General features: G+C 41.3%; 1 protein-coding gene across 2 annotated transcripts; it reads right to left on the bottom strand.

Annotated features, from left to right (window-relative positions):
- Positions 1-5,606: 5,606 nt before the first annotated feature.
- Vma21 (vacuolar ATPase assembly factor VMA21) lies at positions 5,607-13,368 on the bottom strand. 2 transcript variants are annotated; one of them, XM_077106582.1, is made up of 3 exons: positions 13,227-13,368; positions 6,575-6,684; positions 5,607-5,867 (listed from the first exon to the last, which is right to left on the bottom strand). In XM_077106582.1, exons 1-3 carry the CDS (start codon positions 13,334-13,336, stop codon positions 5,725-5,727), a joined length of 363 nt encoding a protein of 120 aa, XP_076962697.1. In that variant the 5' UTR covers positions 13,337-13,368; the 3' UTR covers positions 5,607-5,724. The 2 variants fall into 2 exon arrangements, with proteins under 2 accessions (XP_076962697.1, XP_076962696.1); XM_077106581.1 differs by lacking the exon at positions 13,227-13,368 and adding an exon at positions 12,970-13,120.
- Positions 13,369-13,849: the final 481 nt, after the last annotated feature.

The following is a 13,849-nucleotide window of genomic DNA, read 5'->3' as shown; positions in this document are numbered from 1 at the left end:
AGGAGGAGAACGGGCAGGTCTTTCCAATCTATTCCATGGGACACATCTGGAGCAGAATAACCAGCTGAACAATTGCTGTTTACGATGAAACCTTGCTAAATGGCAAAGCCTGGACACTATACCCACAAAGAGCACATCCAGTTACTCTGCTGCCCTGCTTGTGTGCAAAGAACTACAGATACTGTAGGAGAAAGGTGTGGTGTTCCTGGTGTTCATACTTCAACTCCACGGAACATGAACCCAATCCTAGCTCCTTCTGTTAACACCTTCAATGTCATAATGCAGAATTTCTTAAGGTAATGTTATTGTTTAGATGAGGTGATTGCCACCACAAAAGCTGATATATGAGGCAATGCAAGAAGTTCAAAGGTTAAATGATTGGGTTATGAGAGCCTTAACGTAATCAGTACATTAATCCTCTGAAATGGATTAACTTGGCAGTAACCATAGGCAGGCAGGTTGTCATTAGAGGAAGTAGTTCACTGGGGTTAAGCATTGGGGTTTTATATTTTGTCCTAGGTACAAGCAGCTGTCTCTGCTTTCCTCTGCCATGCCATTCCACCATGATGTTCTGCCTCATTTTGGGCCCAGTCTAGAGAGATGGTCAACCATGGACTGAACCTTAAACTAGGAGCCAATATAAATCTTTCCTCCTGTAAGTGTTCTCTTCAGATCTTATACTCAGTGACACAAAGCTGCCTAAAACACCTTTATAAAAATATCAAGTCCAGCATTAATAACGTGTGTTTAGAGACATAAATCTGTCAGTGGGTCTCCATCTGGCTGCATGCAGGATAAATGCCCCTTTCAAAGACATTTGTAGGCTCTGCACCCAGAGATTCTGAGCCAGGTCTGGGTTAGGTTTGAGCAATCTAGAATTTTTACTGAGTCCTACAAGGTGATTCTAGTCAACTTAGCACTGCTTTTCTGTGGTTTCTGCAATGCCATTCATTACCTGTTCCCCGTTCCTGGATCATCTCATTATCTGTATCTTTGAAACTAAGATATCTCACAAATGTTATCTGGAAGGGGACGTTAGTGATTAGTAAGAATTGACTGTAGTTCTCAGAAACACAGAAAGGAACTAGAGTGTGTATGATCAACAGATGATTAGAGGAAGCAGGACACAGAGCATTGGTCATGGGAGGGGTGCCATGTTGAACATGTCCAGAAATTCTCTCTCCTAGTTTTTAATTAACCACAAGTATTTCTCAGCCTTACTCCTTTAGTGAAACTGAAGCTTGTTTGCGCCCAAATGATTTTTAAAAAAAAAAAAAAAAGCTATGGGGCAAGCTTTTTCTCCACACCACCAGGCCAATTCTGATAGGCCAACCCTAGATGGATATAACCAACCCTTCCCATTTTGGCACCCCATGCACACCTCAACCAGTCTGAGAGCCTTTGGTATATGTGTACTGCATTAAAGCTCATCCTTGACAGCTCTGTGCATATTCTACATGGCACAAACACAAGACAAACAAATACATCTTAAAAACAATACCTGCATATATTGTAACTTTTATAGAGAATAAGACAAAAAAACACAAACATTTAAAAAGCAGAGGTTAAAAACCTTACTGTTAATTGAATCAGGACACAGGCATTATAGACACTTTTTTAATGACAACAGATAGTAAATTTATACAAATGACAGGCTAGAATACAATGAATACAAAACCCATCCAGATAAGGGTAGGAAAAGCATCACTTACAAAAATCAATCTGATTCAAATGGCTAAAGAACTCACACCCCCTACTGCATTAATGACACATAGATTGAAAGCAGGCACACTGACATACTCTCCCTAGCCAGAGCAGTAGTCAACACTATGGCATAGCCAATGACAATAGAGACTTAAATATTCTCACACTCTCCGCATTGACGTCGAGACATCTTGTAACAGATTCACTATGCAAAACTGAAGAGAATGTGTGAGTGCTGTTTGCAAACTGTATGTGCTATGCAGCTGTTGTTAGCTATTGCTATTATTCCTGTTCAGTGAAGTCTCACCAAACACAGGAAAAAGGAAGACTAGTGTGTATAACTGAGAAATATGACTCATAGAATATGTGAAAAGGAACTCAGGTATTTCCTTCAAGTACACAGCAACAAGGAAAGGAAACAAGGAAAGTGTCCAGGAGTGATGTTGAGGAATTTTGTTCTATTTTAAGGAATACATAAAGGACCAAACTATTTACAGACTACTTGTAATGATTATGGTTATGTTGCTCAAGTCCCTGAAAATAATTTTAAGATTACTCTTTATCCCTGAAATGGGACCAAAAAAATAAGTCCTGTCAAATTTTTAATATATACTTCAGCACAACATTTGTAAAAACTATCGTAACACAGGAGCAGAATCTGCATGAACAGTTGTACAGCCCTGGTGGAGGACATGCAATGCTTAACAGCAGAGAAACCTGCCACTGAAGAGACAAATTGTGTGCCATAGTTGAAGCATTTATCAAATGGGTTTGACACTAGTCCACAACTTCACATGGGCACAAATGAACAATAAACATCAACTTGTCTGGGTTTAAAACAAAATTTAAATGTTTTATGTACCTTCAGGTTTAGTCTGTTTGGGGTATATGTAACTTGTTTAACTGTTTTTACTTGTTTCCTTGGGTACTGTAGCTGTGTATGTAAAATTTATATGAAGATGGAAAATAAACATGAACAAAGTTAATCAGTTTTTTTCTTTGTAAAGCTGATGTGATTTTTTATAATGAAAACATTCTAATTATCACAATTTATTTCTGTAAAGATGCCCATGAAGCACAGAGCTTTTGTTTGTTTCAGGTCCTGGGGAATGAAACTAGGAATACTTTACCACTGAGCTATATCTCTAGCCCCTTTTCAATTTTTATTTTGAGATAGGGTCTGGCTAAATTGCCCAAGCTGGCCTTGAACCCATGATCCTCCTGCCTCTGCCTCCAAACAGCTGGTGTTACCACTGTGTGCCACCTTGCCTGGCTGAAACATAAGGTTTTGTTTTGTTTTTAATAGTAGGTTTATAATTCTTCATTAACAACTCAAAACCAATTTCTACTATTGTACACAATATGGTATTCATTTGAAAAGCTAATGACATTTTATGGCAGAGTTTTCATTTTTCAGCAAAAAAGGAAATACATCCTGGAGAGTAAATCAGGAGTTTAGGAAGGTATCATTACAGTAAATGGGATTATATCAGTAGCTTGGACTGATGCTTCAAGTTATACTTCCTAATTGAGGTTCTTGTTACAAGCAGTTTTCAAACAACAGTGAAAAATATTCCTAATTTAAAACATGTATAAGGGCTCAACTGTAGCTTTACTTCGTATACATCTTGAAGTATATACATTATACATGCAAAAACTGGCAAAATATCTTGAAAAATAAACTTATTTCTCAAATACCCATATGTTAACTAATACAGTTATCAGCAGAAAACTGGTGGGTTAACAGTTAAAATCTAGGAAAAGTAACTGCTTTGAAAAGTCTATTTAGTAATAATCCTAAATATCAATAACCCTAACACGTGATTGTAACTTTTTAACACTTGGCATTTTTCCAAGAGAAAATGATGTGTTTGCACATATCCCTGGTTTAAATGCTTACAAAAAATATCCATGTCATTAGCTACTCAGTAAATGTCTAAAATTTTAAAAAAAATCCAACATTGGACATTATATTTTACAAACAGTCTAAGATCCCAAAAGTACAAGAAAAACCTAGGCATTATAAAAAATTCAGGTGATTAATTTTAAATACAGCAGGCCATCTAATGAGTAAACCATTTAGAACTCTACCACACAACACCCTAGATTCAAATGCCATTATAAACAATTGTAATCTTTACCAAAAACTTTACCTTTAGAATACCTGCTTAAAGATATTTAAACTGTAGACAACATTTAACTTTAAGCAAGAATTAAGAATAATCCTATAACCACACTAATCTTTTATTTTTCTTTATAAGCATAAGTGCATACTTGACTTTTATGCCTAATCATCTATTTTTTCCTTTTTTCAGTTCCACAACATAAAAAACCTAATAACAATAAACAAATTGATAATGGCAAACACTTAAGCAAGGGGCCTCATATTAGTATCATCAGTAATAAATTTATATTTCCTTTTACTTTCTTAACTAATACATAAAAACATAAATATAGTACATATTTTGGGGGGGCATGTGATATTTTGATACATATATACACTGTGTAATGTTTAAATTAGGTTACATGTATCTATCCCTTCATATATTTATCATTTCTTTATATGGTAAAAACACTGAAATTTGGAATTTTAAAAGTAAAATATGCTTTATACGAAAATGGCCAATTATCTGAAAAAAATGCAAATAGCTGTCTGATACAAATGGCAGGATTTGAACTTAAACCCAACTTGTGATGCTGTATGGAATTAGCATCAAGAAATAGCTTTCAAGGGCTGGGTATATAGCTCAGTTGGTAAACTTATTGCCTTGCATGCATAAGACCCCAAGTTCAATCCCCAGCACCACAAAAAAAGGGAAGAAATAGCTGTCAAAACTGCACAGAGGATATAAACCAAAGTAGTGATTATCTCCTTGTGACAAGATTAAGGGGGGAATTTTTGTTGTTTTCCTGTTTGAATATGTACTTTCTGTATAATCATATAGTTCTATAGAAAAAATATTTAAGGGATCGGTGTTTTTAGATTGCACACAAATAGTACCAAATGGCTGGAAAGAATACAGACTGAAACTACAAAAGTAAAGTAAAATCACAGGAATTTTTCCCCACTAAAAAGGAACTTGTGGATTAACTATGTGTCTATATATTGCATGAACTAAGGTCTGATTAAAAAGATCATTAGATCAAGATATGCCTAGAATGTTTCTAAGTGATAAAAATAATGTTTTCAGAATTGTTTACACTGTCAATGTATGAAAATATGAATAGTTTATGAAATGTAAATTCATATACACTATAATTTAAGAAAAAGTAGGAATTACAATTTTAAATAAAATGTCCACAAACTTTGTAATGAAGCCTAACTTCGATGTTGAACCAGAGAGTAAAGTAGAACATAAATAGTTGGTCTGAAAAAGCATACAACTGGCAGGCAGCTCTTGTCTTTGTTCTCTAGATCCCACAATAAACCAAAGTCCTTTTGTATGAACGGGTGTGGCTTATCCTAGTTTTCCGGAGAGATTTGTTCTGACTAGGAATTACACTTTTTGTGAAATTTCTCAGTGACATTCAGATTAATTGTAGTGTCCAAAATTTAAGCACTTTTCCACAGGAAATTAAAATCCCAAATCCAAGGACCTGGTATTTTCATGATAAGTTAGGAAAATGCTCCATTGTCAAAGTTTAGGCTTGCTTCATTATATACATCTTAATATATGTACAGTATAACTGAAAAGAAACTTTTAAGATTGAAAGCTATAAAACTTTTTTGGTTGTCAGATAAACTCTTCCCAGGGTAATGTGAAACTCACATTAATTTGTAACAATTTAACTTTTCCAATTTCTCCTTTGCAAATGGGAAATTCATGAAGTTAAATCCACTTATACAAAACATTATATTAGATGAGTCAAAATTTACACGTGGTCAAATGTGACTCATTAAGTTTGATTTTAACATGTTCTTTCAACTTTATTCAAATAAAATTTACTCATCACCAATGTCCCAAAAACATTTACCATATTAAAAAAACAATTCAATTCCATCAAAAGGTGATGTTCACTTTAATCTTGCTTTCCTTCACGCCACTGCCGTGAGCCTTCATTCCAGGCTACATACACAAAGAGAGCCAGTACCACATGAACAGCAACCACAGCAACAATCGCAGCATAAAAGTAACTATCCCTATTCGACATTCCGAGGATACCTATCAAAGAAAGAAAAAGCTTTCAATTTATTTCAAAATTTACCAAGGTACAAAAAAGAAAGTACACTAATTGTTATTAGTTGCATATTTAAGTAGTCAAGCTATTAAAAGGTACTATTTTGGATGGTAGTAAATTGAATATTCACTAAGATTTGACAATCTATGTACTGAGAACATTAATTGAAAGGAAACCATCATTATAATTTCATTTAAGGTTTTTTTTTTTATACTGGATCCTGAACTTGGAGGCATATCCCAGTTCTTTCTTTTGGCGGGGGGGGGGTTAGGGTTTTAGTAACATGCCTAGGCTGGCCTCCAACTTGCAATCGTCCTGGCTAAACCTTGCAAGTGAGTAGAATTAAAGATGTGCACTACCATGGCTAGCTTTTTAGGCACTTTGACATTAAAAAGGAGATTTAATTTTCCCTTTCTCTGACACAAAAATTCCATCTGATGAAATTCTTTTTTCAAACTCTTCTCAAAAGGATAGTAAAGAAATGCAAGGTGATACACATAAAAGTATGTTAGAATGAAATAATTACATATGATGAAAGAGTGCATTTCATGAAGATTTATGCTTAATATTTTTTGTAAAGCAAAACCAGAGAAAAAATAGCAATACTCACTTTACTGATAAAGAGTTCACTCAAAGTACAGAACTTAAATATGTAAAGGGTAAAATTCTTTTTTTATGAGTTGAGGATTACCTTCAAATATATAAGATTTAGTTGTGAAATATAATCCAATAGGAACTGTGATCATTAAAGCTGTGAAGAACAAAAGAGTCTTCAGAGTAGACGCTAAAGAACTTTCGCTTCTGGAATGAAGTAAAGAAAGGAAAATTGAGAATCTTCACAGCTATATCCAAATAGTCTGTAACACTATAAACCCCCACAGACCAGATGCTGGAAAATCTGTCCCTGCCTTGGAATTAGTGTCCAGTGGACAGTGAGACAGAGCTTCAAAAACAGAAGATCCAAAAGACAAAAGTGGGAAGTGGTACTCTCTTCTGCTGGAGCACGACCTTGAAGACACTCTCATTCACTTCGAAACTGATATTAATATACAGGGAGACAGTGATGACAAACCTGTTCTATCTTGACAGTTTCTCCCTCTGAAAGCCCTTCCAACACCATCAAACCCCGGTCCAAGCAGTGAAACCCATTAATCTGGTCGTACTAATCCACCCTGAAAAAATGCAGCCATCTCTTCTGCGGGGAAAAAAAATGCCTGTCTGCACCTGTCTTCAACCTGTTCGTTACCATTATGCTCCAATTATCAGTTTTAGGCAATGGGAGAGATGCAAGGTTTAAGACAAATTGAGAACTTCATGGTAAGATCATAGTGCAGTTTGTTCTGCTGGAAAATGGCGCAGATCCTTTTACCAGACTCAAGTCCAGCATTTTAAACCCATGGTGACTTCTCCGAAGTAAATCGCTCCACCTCCAACAGAAACAATGTGCCCTCCCAGTACCAAAGAGCCAGAGTCTAGACTATGAACCGAAAGATATCACATTACCGTGAAATTCAAGATTGGTGACTGTGACTCCGTGTAGACCTCGGCTAACGTGCATATATGTCTCTAGTTGTTTTTTTTTTGTTTTTTTTTTTTAAGGTAAAAGTACATTTTAAAAACTTACAGAAAAGTATATAAACAAAATATTTCTTGCCGGTACAGATCCGCACTACCACTGATCAATGTCCTAATCCCAGTTCTCACGAGAAGATAAGACAGGAAGTTCTGGGTTCAAAAAAAAAAGCCGGCCTCAGTAACAGCGAGGCACTAAGCAACTCAGTGAGACTCTGTCTCTAAATAAAATTCAAAATAGGGCTGAGATGTGTCTCAGTGGTCAAGTAGCCCTGAGTTCAATCCCCAGTAACCCCCCATCCCTGAAAAAATAGTGCCAGGCACGGAAGCACAAGTCTATAATCCCAGTGGCGCTAAGCAACTTAAACCCTGCTCAAAATAAAACAAGAAGGGCTGGACAACTGAGATTGTGGCTCAGTGGTAGCGCACTTGCCTAGCATATCTGAAGCACTAACTCATGTATCACTTAACAACATAGACACGATCTAAGAAATGTGTTTTCATGTTATTTTTTATGGCTATACTCTAACTAGCCATTAAGCTATCATCAAAAATCCTTAAAACAGGCATGACCGTACAAGATCAAAGTGTTACGAAATTTGGGAAAATAATTGATATCCCCCTGGTATCTATAGCACATTTTTTCCTTGGCTTCCAGCCTCACCCAGGCCTCTGCAGTTGTCCATTTTGGTTGATCATAAAACAAAGGAAATGATATCATTCACTTGTTTTCCTTTGTACCTCTGATTGAGGCTTGCTGAGACTTGTTAGAAATGGAGTACAGAAGGCCAGAATTAAAATTGTCCACCACTCACTAATATGGCTGTATGTATAAACGTGGCTGTAAAACCAATGTGATACTGCAATCTGTGCACGTGGAAAAAAAGAATTCATACCCCACTTGAATCAAATGTATGATATGTCAAAATCATTGTAATGTTTTGAGCAACTAATAAAGAAAATTTTTAAAAAATTGTCCACCACTTAGTTTTCCAACTACATATAGGTTTACGCAGTGAACACTGAGAACAAAAAGCTTACCACATTACTTTTCGTGGCAAGCAAAATTAAAAGTGTAATTTTTTTTCTCCCCTTCAACATGTCACTGCAAATTTCATTAAGAAATGGAATGGTATCCCCTTCTCTACCAAAAAAACCTCAATTAACTTTCTCCAGATAACTCAGCATACTTGTTCTTATTAGCACAAAATCAGCAAAAATTTCTGAAAAAAAAATTAATGTGGGATAAGACTTCCTATTTTCTTTGAGGACTAACTTGCTCTTTCTTACAAAAGCTAAGTTTACCTAGATTTGATAATGTTACTTCTGCTTTTGACTAATCTAACAAAGGCGGGGGGGGGGGCGGACAAAAAGCACCTCCTTTGGACTCAAAAAAAAAAAAAAAACAAACCAATAATACTGTTAAGTACACTCCTACAAAAATGTAAACCTCCAAGCTCTACCTCCAATGAGTATAAAGTTTGAAGAATTTCAAGATTCATGGTACAGAGAAACTTTAGACCACAGCCTGTCTAGACCCTGCACCCAATAAACCCACTTCCTGAAAATTCCTCAGGTGTCCATCCTCTTCTGTCCTACATCATTTGGCAACCCGTGTGGGACAGTGGAGGTCAAGACAGCTTTTCTGCCTCGCTTGTCTCTGGGTCTGCCTTCCTAGGCATGTGGGTCTGCCTTCCTAGGCATGTGGGAAGACAACACGTCTTATTGGTCCACCACAGGCAACTCTTTGCCTGTAAGTGAGGTGACTCATCCCGCATCCTGAGCTGCCACCCTGAGCACAATGGAACCCAACAGGAGCAGGAACCCCAGAACTAGGGAATCTGAGCACCCCAATTGAACAGGTAGGATCCGGATCCATTACTGGTCGTCCACCTGGCCTCCCCATAGAGGCCTTGATCAACCCTGAGGGTCCTGAGTAACTGCCAAAGGAAGTAGAGCCAAAAAGGACCCGGGGAGTTGTCTGGGTAGTCACTGTTTGGGGTCAGAGAGAAGAAGGGAAACCAGGACTCGTTCTTCGGCTTTGGAGTTTTGGGAATTGGGTGTGTGAATGAGATGGACAAGGGCCGAAGCGAGTTTGGAGTCCCGATCCGTGCTTCTGTGGTTCCTCATATAGTCTGAGGCGGGTTTCCACCAATCAACATCTAGGTGAAAGCTCCAGGTCGGGGGTTTGTGCACACCTGCAAGGCTGAGAGGACCCTAAGTCCTCGAGGAGGGGATGGCCACAGATGGATGAAGCGAGTCTTGTCCTAATTGTGTGACACCAATGCACAGTGCAACACGGGAGGCACAGAAAGTAAACTGAATCCTTTGAAATGTATGTTAGAAAACTTTAAGAAAGGTTTTAAAGGCAACTATGGGGTGACACTCAATCCACAAAAGTTACGTACGCCCTGCAAATTAGAGTGGCCAACCTTTGATGTGGAATGGCCACCAGAAAGATCTTTAGACAAAAGTGTCATTGGTGAGGTCCTTTTAATACTTGTCAAAACCCCTGGACACCCAGTCCAATTCCCTTATATTGACTGCTGGCAAGAGATAGCACAGAAACAGCCCCCTTGATTGAGAGCCTGTCTAGGAGGACAGTCCAAGCTGATGTTATCTCAAACTATAGTGGCCTCCAAGACCCAACAAAAGGAAACTGAACAGAAAAACCTGACAAAGAAAAGACAGAGAGGAAACCAGCTTTTCCCCCTGAGCCAGAAGAGAACCCATCACCTTACATGCCACTGTACCTGACATTGCCAAGACCATCGAGGCATCAAGCTGTCCTCTCAGCCTCTGGTCCCCAGAGGCAGCAGACTGTGGCCCCCTCGACACTGGCTACTCCTTTCTCCTTATTGTCCTCAGTGCCAGAGGCTTCCCAGAGCCAATGACTCCTTAATCCCCTGAGACCAAGGTGGGAAAATTGTTCCAAGAACAGAGGCATAACCGAGATGAGAGCTCTACAGATGCCCTCACAAGAGACTAAAGACCTGCCTCTGTTGACCAGGAGGGAAATGTCTGAGGGGAACAATGCATTTTTGTGTGCTAGCCTTTCACCACCATTAATCTCTTAAACTAGAAAAAAAATCATCCTCCCTCCTCCATGGAGAAGCTACATGGAGGGCCAGGATTGATCTGATGCAGTCCATTATCCAGACAGACCAGCCCACCTGGGTTGATGGGCGAGTGACCCAAGCAGCTTTAAAGTGGCTAGAAGAACATGCTGTGGATGCACAAGGCAGCATCCAAGCCTGTGCGCAGGCCCAGTTCCCCTACACAGACCCGTGGGGGACCCCCACAAACAGGGAGACCTCCTAGAGATAAAGAGGTATCAAGAGGCCCCCCTAGGCAGCCTAAAAGAAGGGGGAAGGAGAGCCCTAAATGAGAGCAAGGTATCAGAAGTACTCCATCAGCCTGAGGAAAGCCCCAGCCAGTTCTGTGAATGACTAGGGGAGGCATCCGAACCCTTCCCTCCCTTTGATTCTGAGGCACCAAATAACCTGCAGGTAAACAAGCCCAGAGACATATTTGCAAGAGCTCCAAAAACCAGAGGACTTTGCTGAAAACAATGCCAGTGAGCTGATTAAAGTGGCCACCACAGTTTTCATCAACTGAGACCAAGAGGCTCAAGGAGAGGCACACCAAAAGATGAAGAAGGAGATGGGACTCCTTGCAGCTGCCCTCACCGCAAACCCAAAGGTCACTCAAAGGGCGGTCCCACCAGAACAAAGCCAAAACAAGTATCAAATCGGGCCAGATGCAGGGCCAAAGGAAGGTCTGAATGGAAGGACCACCTTATCCAGGAACAAGACTGAGACTAAGCTGATGTGCCTACTGCCATCTAGAGGGCCACTGGAAGAAAGAATGACCCCAACTAAAGGCCAATTGACCTGAACCAGGCTGCCACAGGGCTTCAAAAACTCACCAACCATCTGCTGGATGGTGCTGGCTTCTGATTTCTTGTTTTATAAAAATTGTGGTGGCCACTTTAATCAGTTAACTGGCATTGTTTTCACCAAAGTCCAGCAAAGTTTGCAATTTTTGGTGAATGTATCTCTGGGCTTGTCTCACGAAGTCTGTATTTGATTATCTTCTGGTTGTCTGGTGCCTTAGGATCAAATCAAGTGAAAAGTTGGAAGGCCTCAGTTCATCGAAGAGACGGGGGCCTTTGTCAGGGTTTTGGAGTACTTCTGATATGTTTTTTAGGGCTTTCTTTCTCCCTTCTTTTAGGCTGCCTGTGAGGCCATCTTGATAGGAGGCCTTTCTCTTTATTGGGGTCTCATTCATACACTTTCACACACCTTCACACAGATATGATCAGAGCAAAATTTTTCTATCACCCAAATTCCAAAAAGTCCAAAGTCAAAGAAGGAGTCATCCCAAAGAGTGACTACTTGGAGAACTCCCTGTGTTCTTTGGAGGTTACTGAGGACTCTTAGAGTTTGATCAAGAGTCTCTTCCAGCTGATGAGGCCTCTATGGGGAGGCCAGGTGGGCGACCAGTAATGGATCTGGATCCTACCTGTTCAGTTGGGGTGCTCAGGTTCCCTAGTTCTGGGGTTCCTGCTCCTGTTGGGTTCCATTGTGCTCAGGGTGGCAGCTCAGGATGCGGGATGAGTCACCTCACTTACAGGCAAAGAGTTGCCTGTGGTGGACCAATAAGACGTGTTGTCTTCCCACATGCCTAGGAAGGCAGACCCACATGCCTAGGAAGGCAGACCCAGAGACAAGCGAGGCAGAAAAGCTGTCTTGACCTCCACTGTCCCACACGGGTTGCCAAATGATGTAGGACAGAAGAGGATGGACACCTGAGGAATTTTCAGGAAGCGGGTTTATTGGGTACAGGGTTCAGAGGGGTTATCACCTAAAAAATTCTCTGGACCTTGAGTATGGATATTCTTGGACTTTATACCCAGTGGGAGGAGGGGCTTGAAGGTTTACAGGACAAGTGCTTTTTGTCCCATTTTTTTATATTAGTCAGAGGTTTTACAAGTTTGACCACAAAAGCAGAAGTAACATCATCAAGTCTGGGGCCGAACTTAGCTTTGGCAAGGCAGAGCAACTTAGTCCTCACCAAAAATAGGAAGTCCTATCCCTCACTGAGGTTTTTGGAGAAATTTTTGCAATTATGGTGAGGGTCTCTGTAGAAGTTTAATTAAGAGTGTTTGGTGGAGGAGGGGGAGCCAGTACAAGATAAGTCTCCCTGAGTGGGGAGAGAGACAGCAAACAGCAAGAATGCAACTCAAATATCAGGAGAAAGTACTAGGACAGAAGCAAGAGCTAAAGGGCCGCTCACCTACCTCCCGCACCCTGGATCCGTCCTTCCCAAGTGAAACGTTGAGGCTGGGCATGCAGACCCTGCAGGCTCCAACCTGCCTCTCGGCTCCCCTGCCCCACGGTCTGGCCCTAGGAATCCAGATCTCATGCCCAGCCAGTCCTGCGGGGCCCTTCCCTCAGCCCCAGTGCAAGCCCCAGCCCGCCCACTTCACAGACCGGGACCGCTCCGGGCTACCTGAACTCAGGTGGCTGCTGCGCGTTCAGCGCCGCTTTATCAAGGCGCTCCATTGTGTCGCCCCGCCAGCCGCAAGCACTCGGCAGCGGGTTGGGCTCAGCGGCCCCCGAGTGAGCAACACAGTTGCAGGCCTGCCGCGCCGGAAGTGTCCCTGTGAACTCGGTGCAGGGTGAAGTACGCAGGCGCGGCGCAGGGTGGTGATGCAAGACTACGGCGGGCACCGGCCAGGGTTCGGTATTAGAGCTCACGTGACTTACCCACGAAGGTTTCGCGGCGTGCGCCCTGCCAGGAGCGGCTTGTTCTGGAGGAGCAGGCCAGGCGAATATCCCAGCCACTCCACGTTGAGCCGGGACTTGCCTCGCAGCATACTCCTCCCGGCGGGCGTCGTCGTCGCCGCCGCCCCCTGAGCTCGAGTGAAATCCTCACCAGTCTCAGTCCCGATCGCCCACCGGCCTGAGCGAACGACCGGAGCACCGGAGCCGCGGGAAGGACAAGGAAACAGACGACTGTGATGCTAGGCAACTAAGCAGTTTCCGACAAAAACACAAAAACCCAATGCACATTATTCCACCTGTCCTTGAGCAAATGGGTAATTAATTACTGCCCGCACTGGAAGGGCAGCCATGGGAAGCGGGGAGGAACAGTTGCTTTACCACTCACCAGAGGCCGTGAAACTACAGAACCGCCCGCTGATAGAGCCCTTGCTGAGAGAGACTGTTCCAGTCCGGTAGTGGTGACCCCAACTTCCACTCAAAGTTAAAAACATTTTGCAGCTGCTCAGAAAGCCGCCAATGAGACAACAGGGACTCAAATAGTAAGGACAGATGGCAACCCGAGAGAGTTATGAACGAAAAGGGTGTGTAAGCCCAGGGTCAGGCTT

Source organism: Callospermophilus lateralis, chromosome X (genome assembly GCF_048772815.1).
Source record: "Callospermophilus lateralis isolate mCalLat2 chromosome X, mCalLat2.hap1, whole genome shotgun sequence".
Taxonomy (NCBI): domain Eukaryota; kingdom Metazoa; phylum Chordata; class Mammalia; order Rodentia; family Sciuridae; genus Callospermophilus; species Callospermophilus lateralis.
This window is presented reverse-complemented; position numbering and strand designations above follow the sequence as displayed.

What these genes read in the sequence shown, in the direction of transcription:
- Vma21 (XM_077106582.1), bottom strand. Translation starts at nt 13,336, where the DNA reads ATGCTGCGAGGCAAGTCCCGGCTCAACGTGGAGTGGCTGGGATATTCG. An exon ending in ACGCCGCGAAACCTTCGTGG is followed by an intron (nt 6,685 to 13,226) that starts GTAAGTCACGTG and finishes ACTTCATTCCAG; the next exon opens with AAGCGAAAGTTCTTTAGCGT. An exon ending in TAAATCTTATATATTTGAAG is followed by an intron (nt 5,868 to 6,574) that starts GTAATCCTCAAC and finishes TTTCTTTGATAG; the next exon opens with GTATCCTCGGAATGTCGAAT.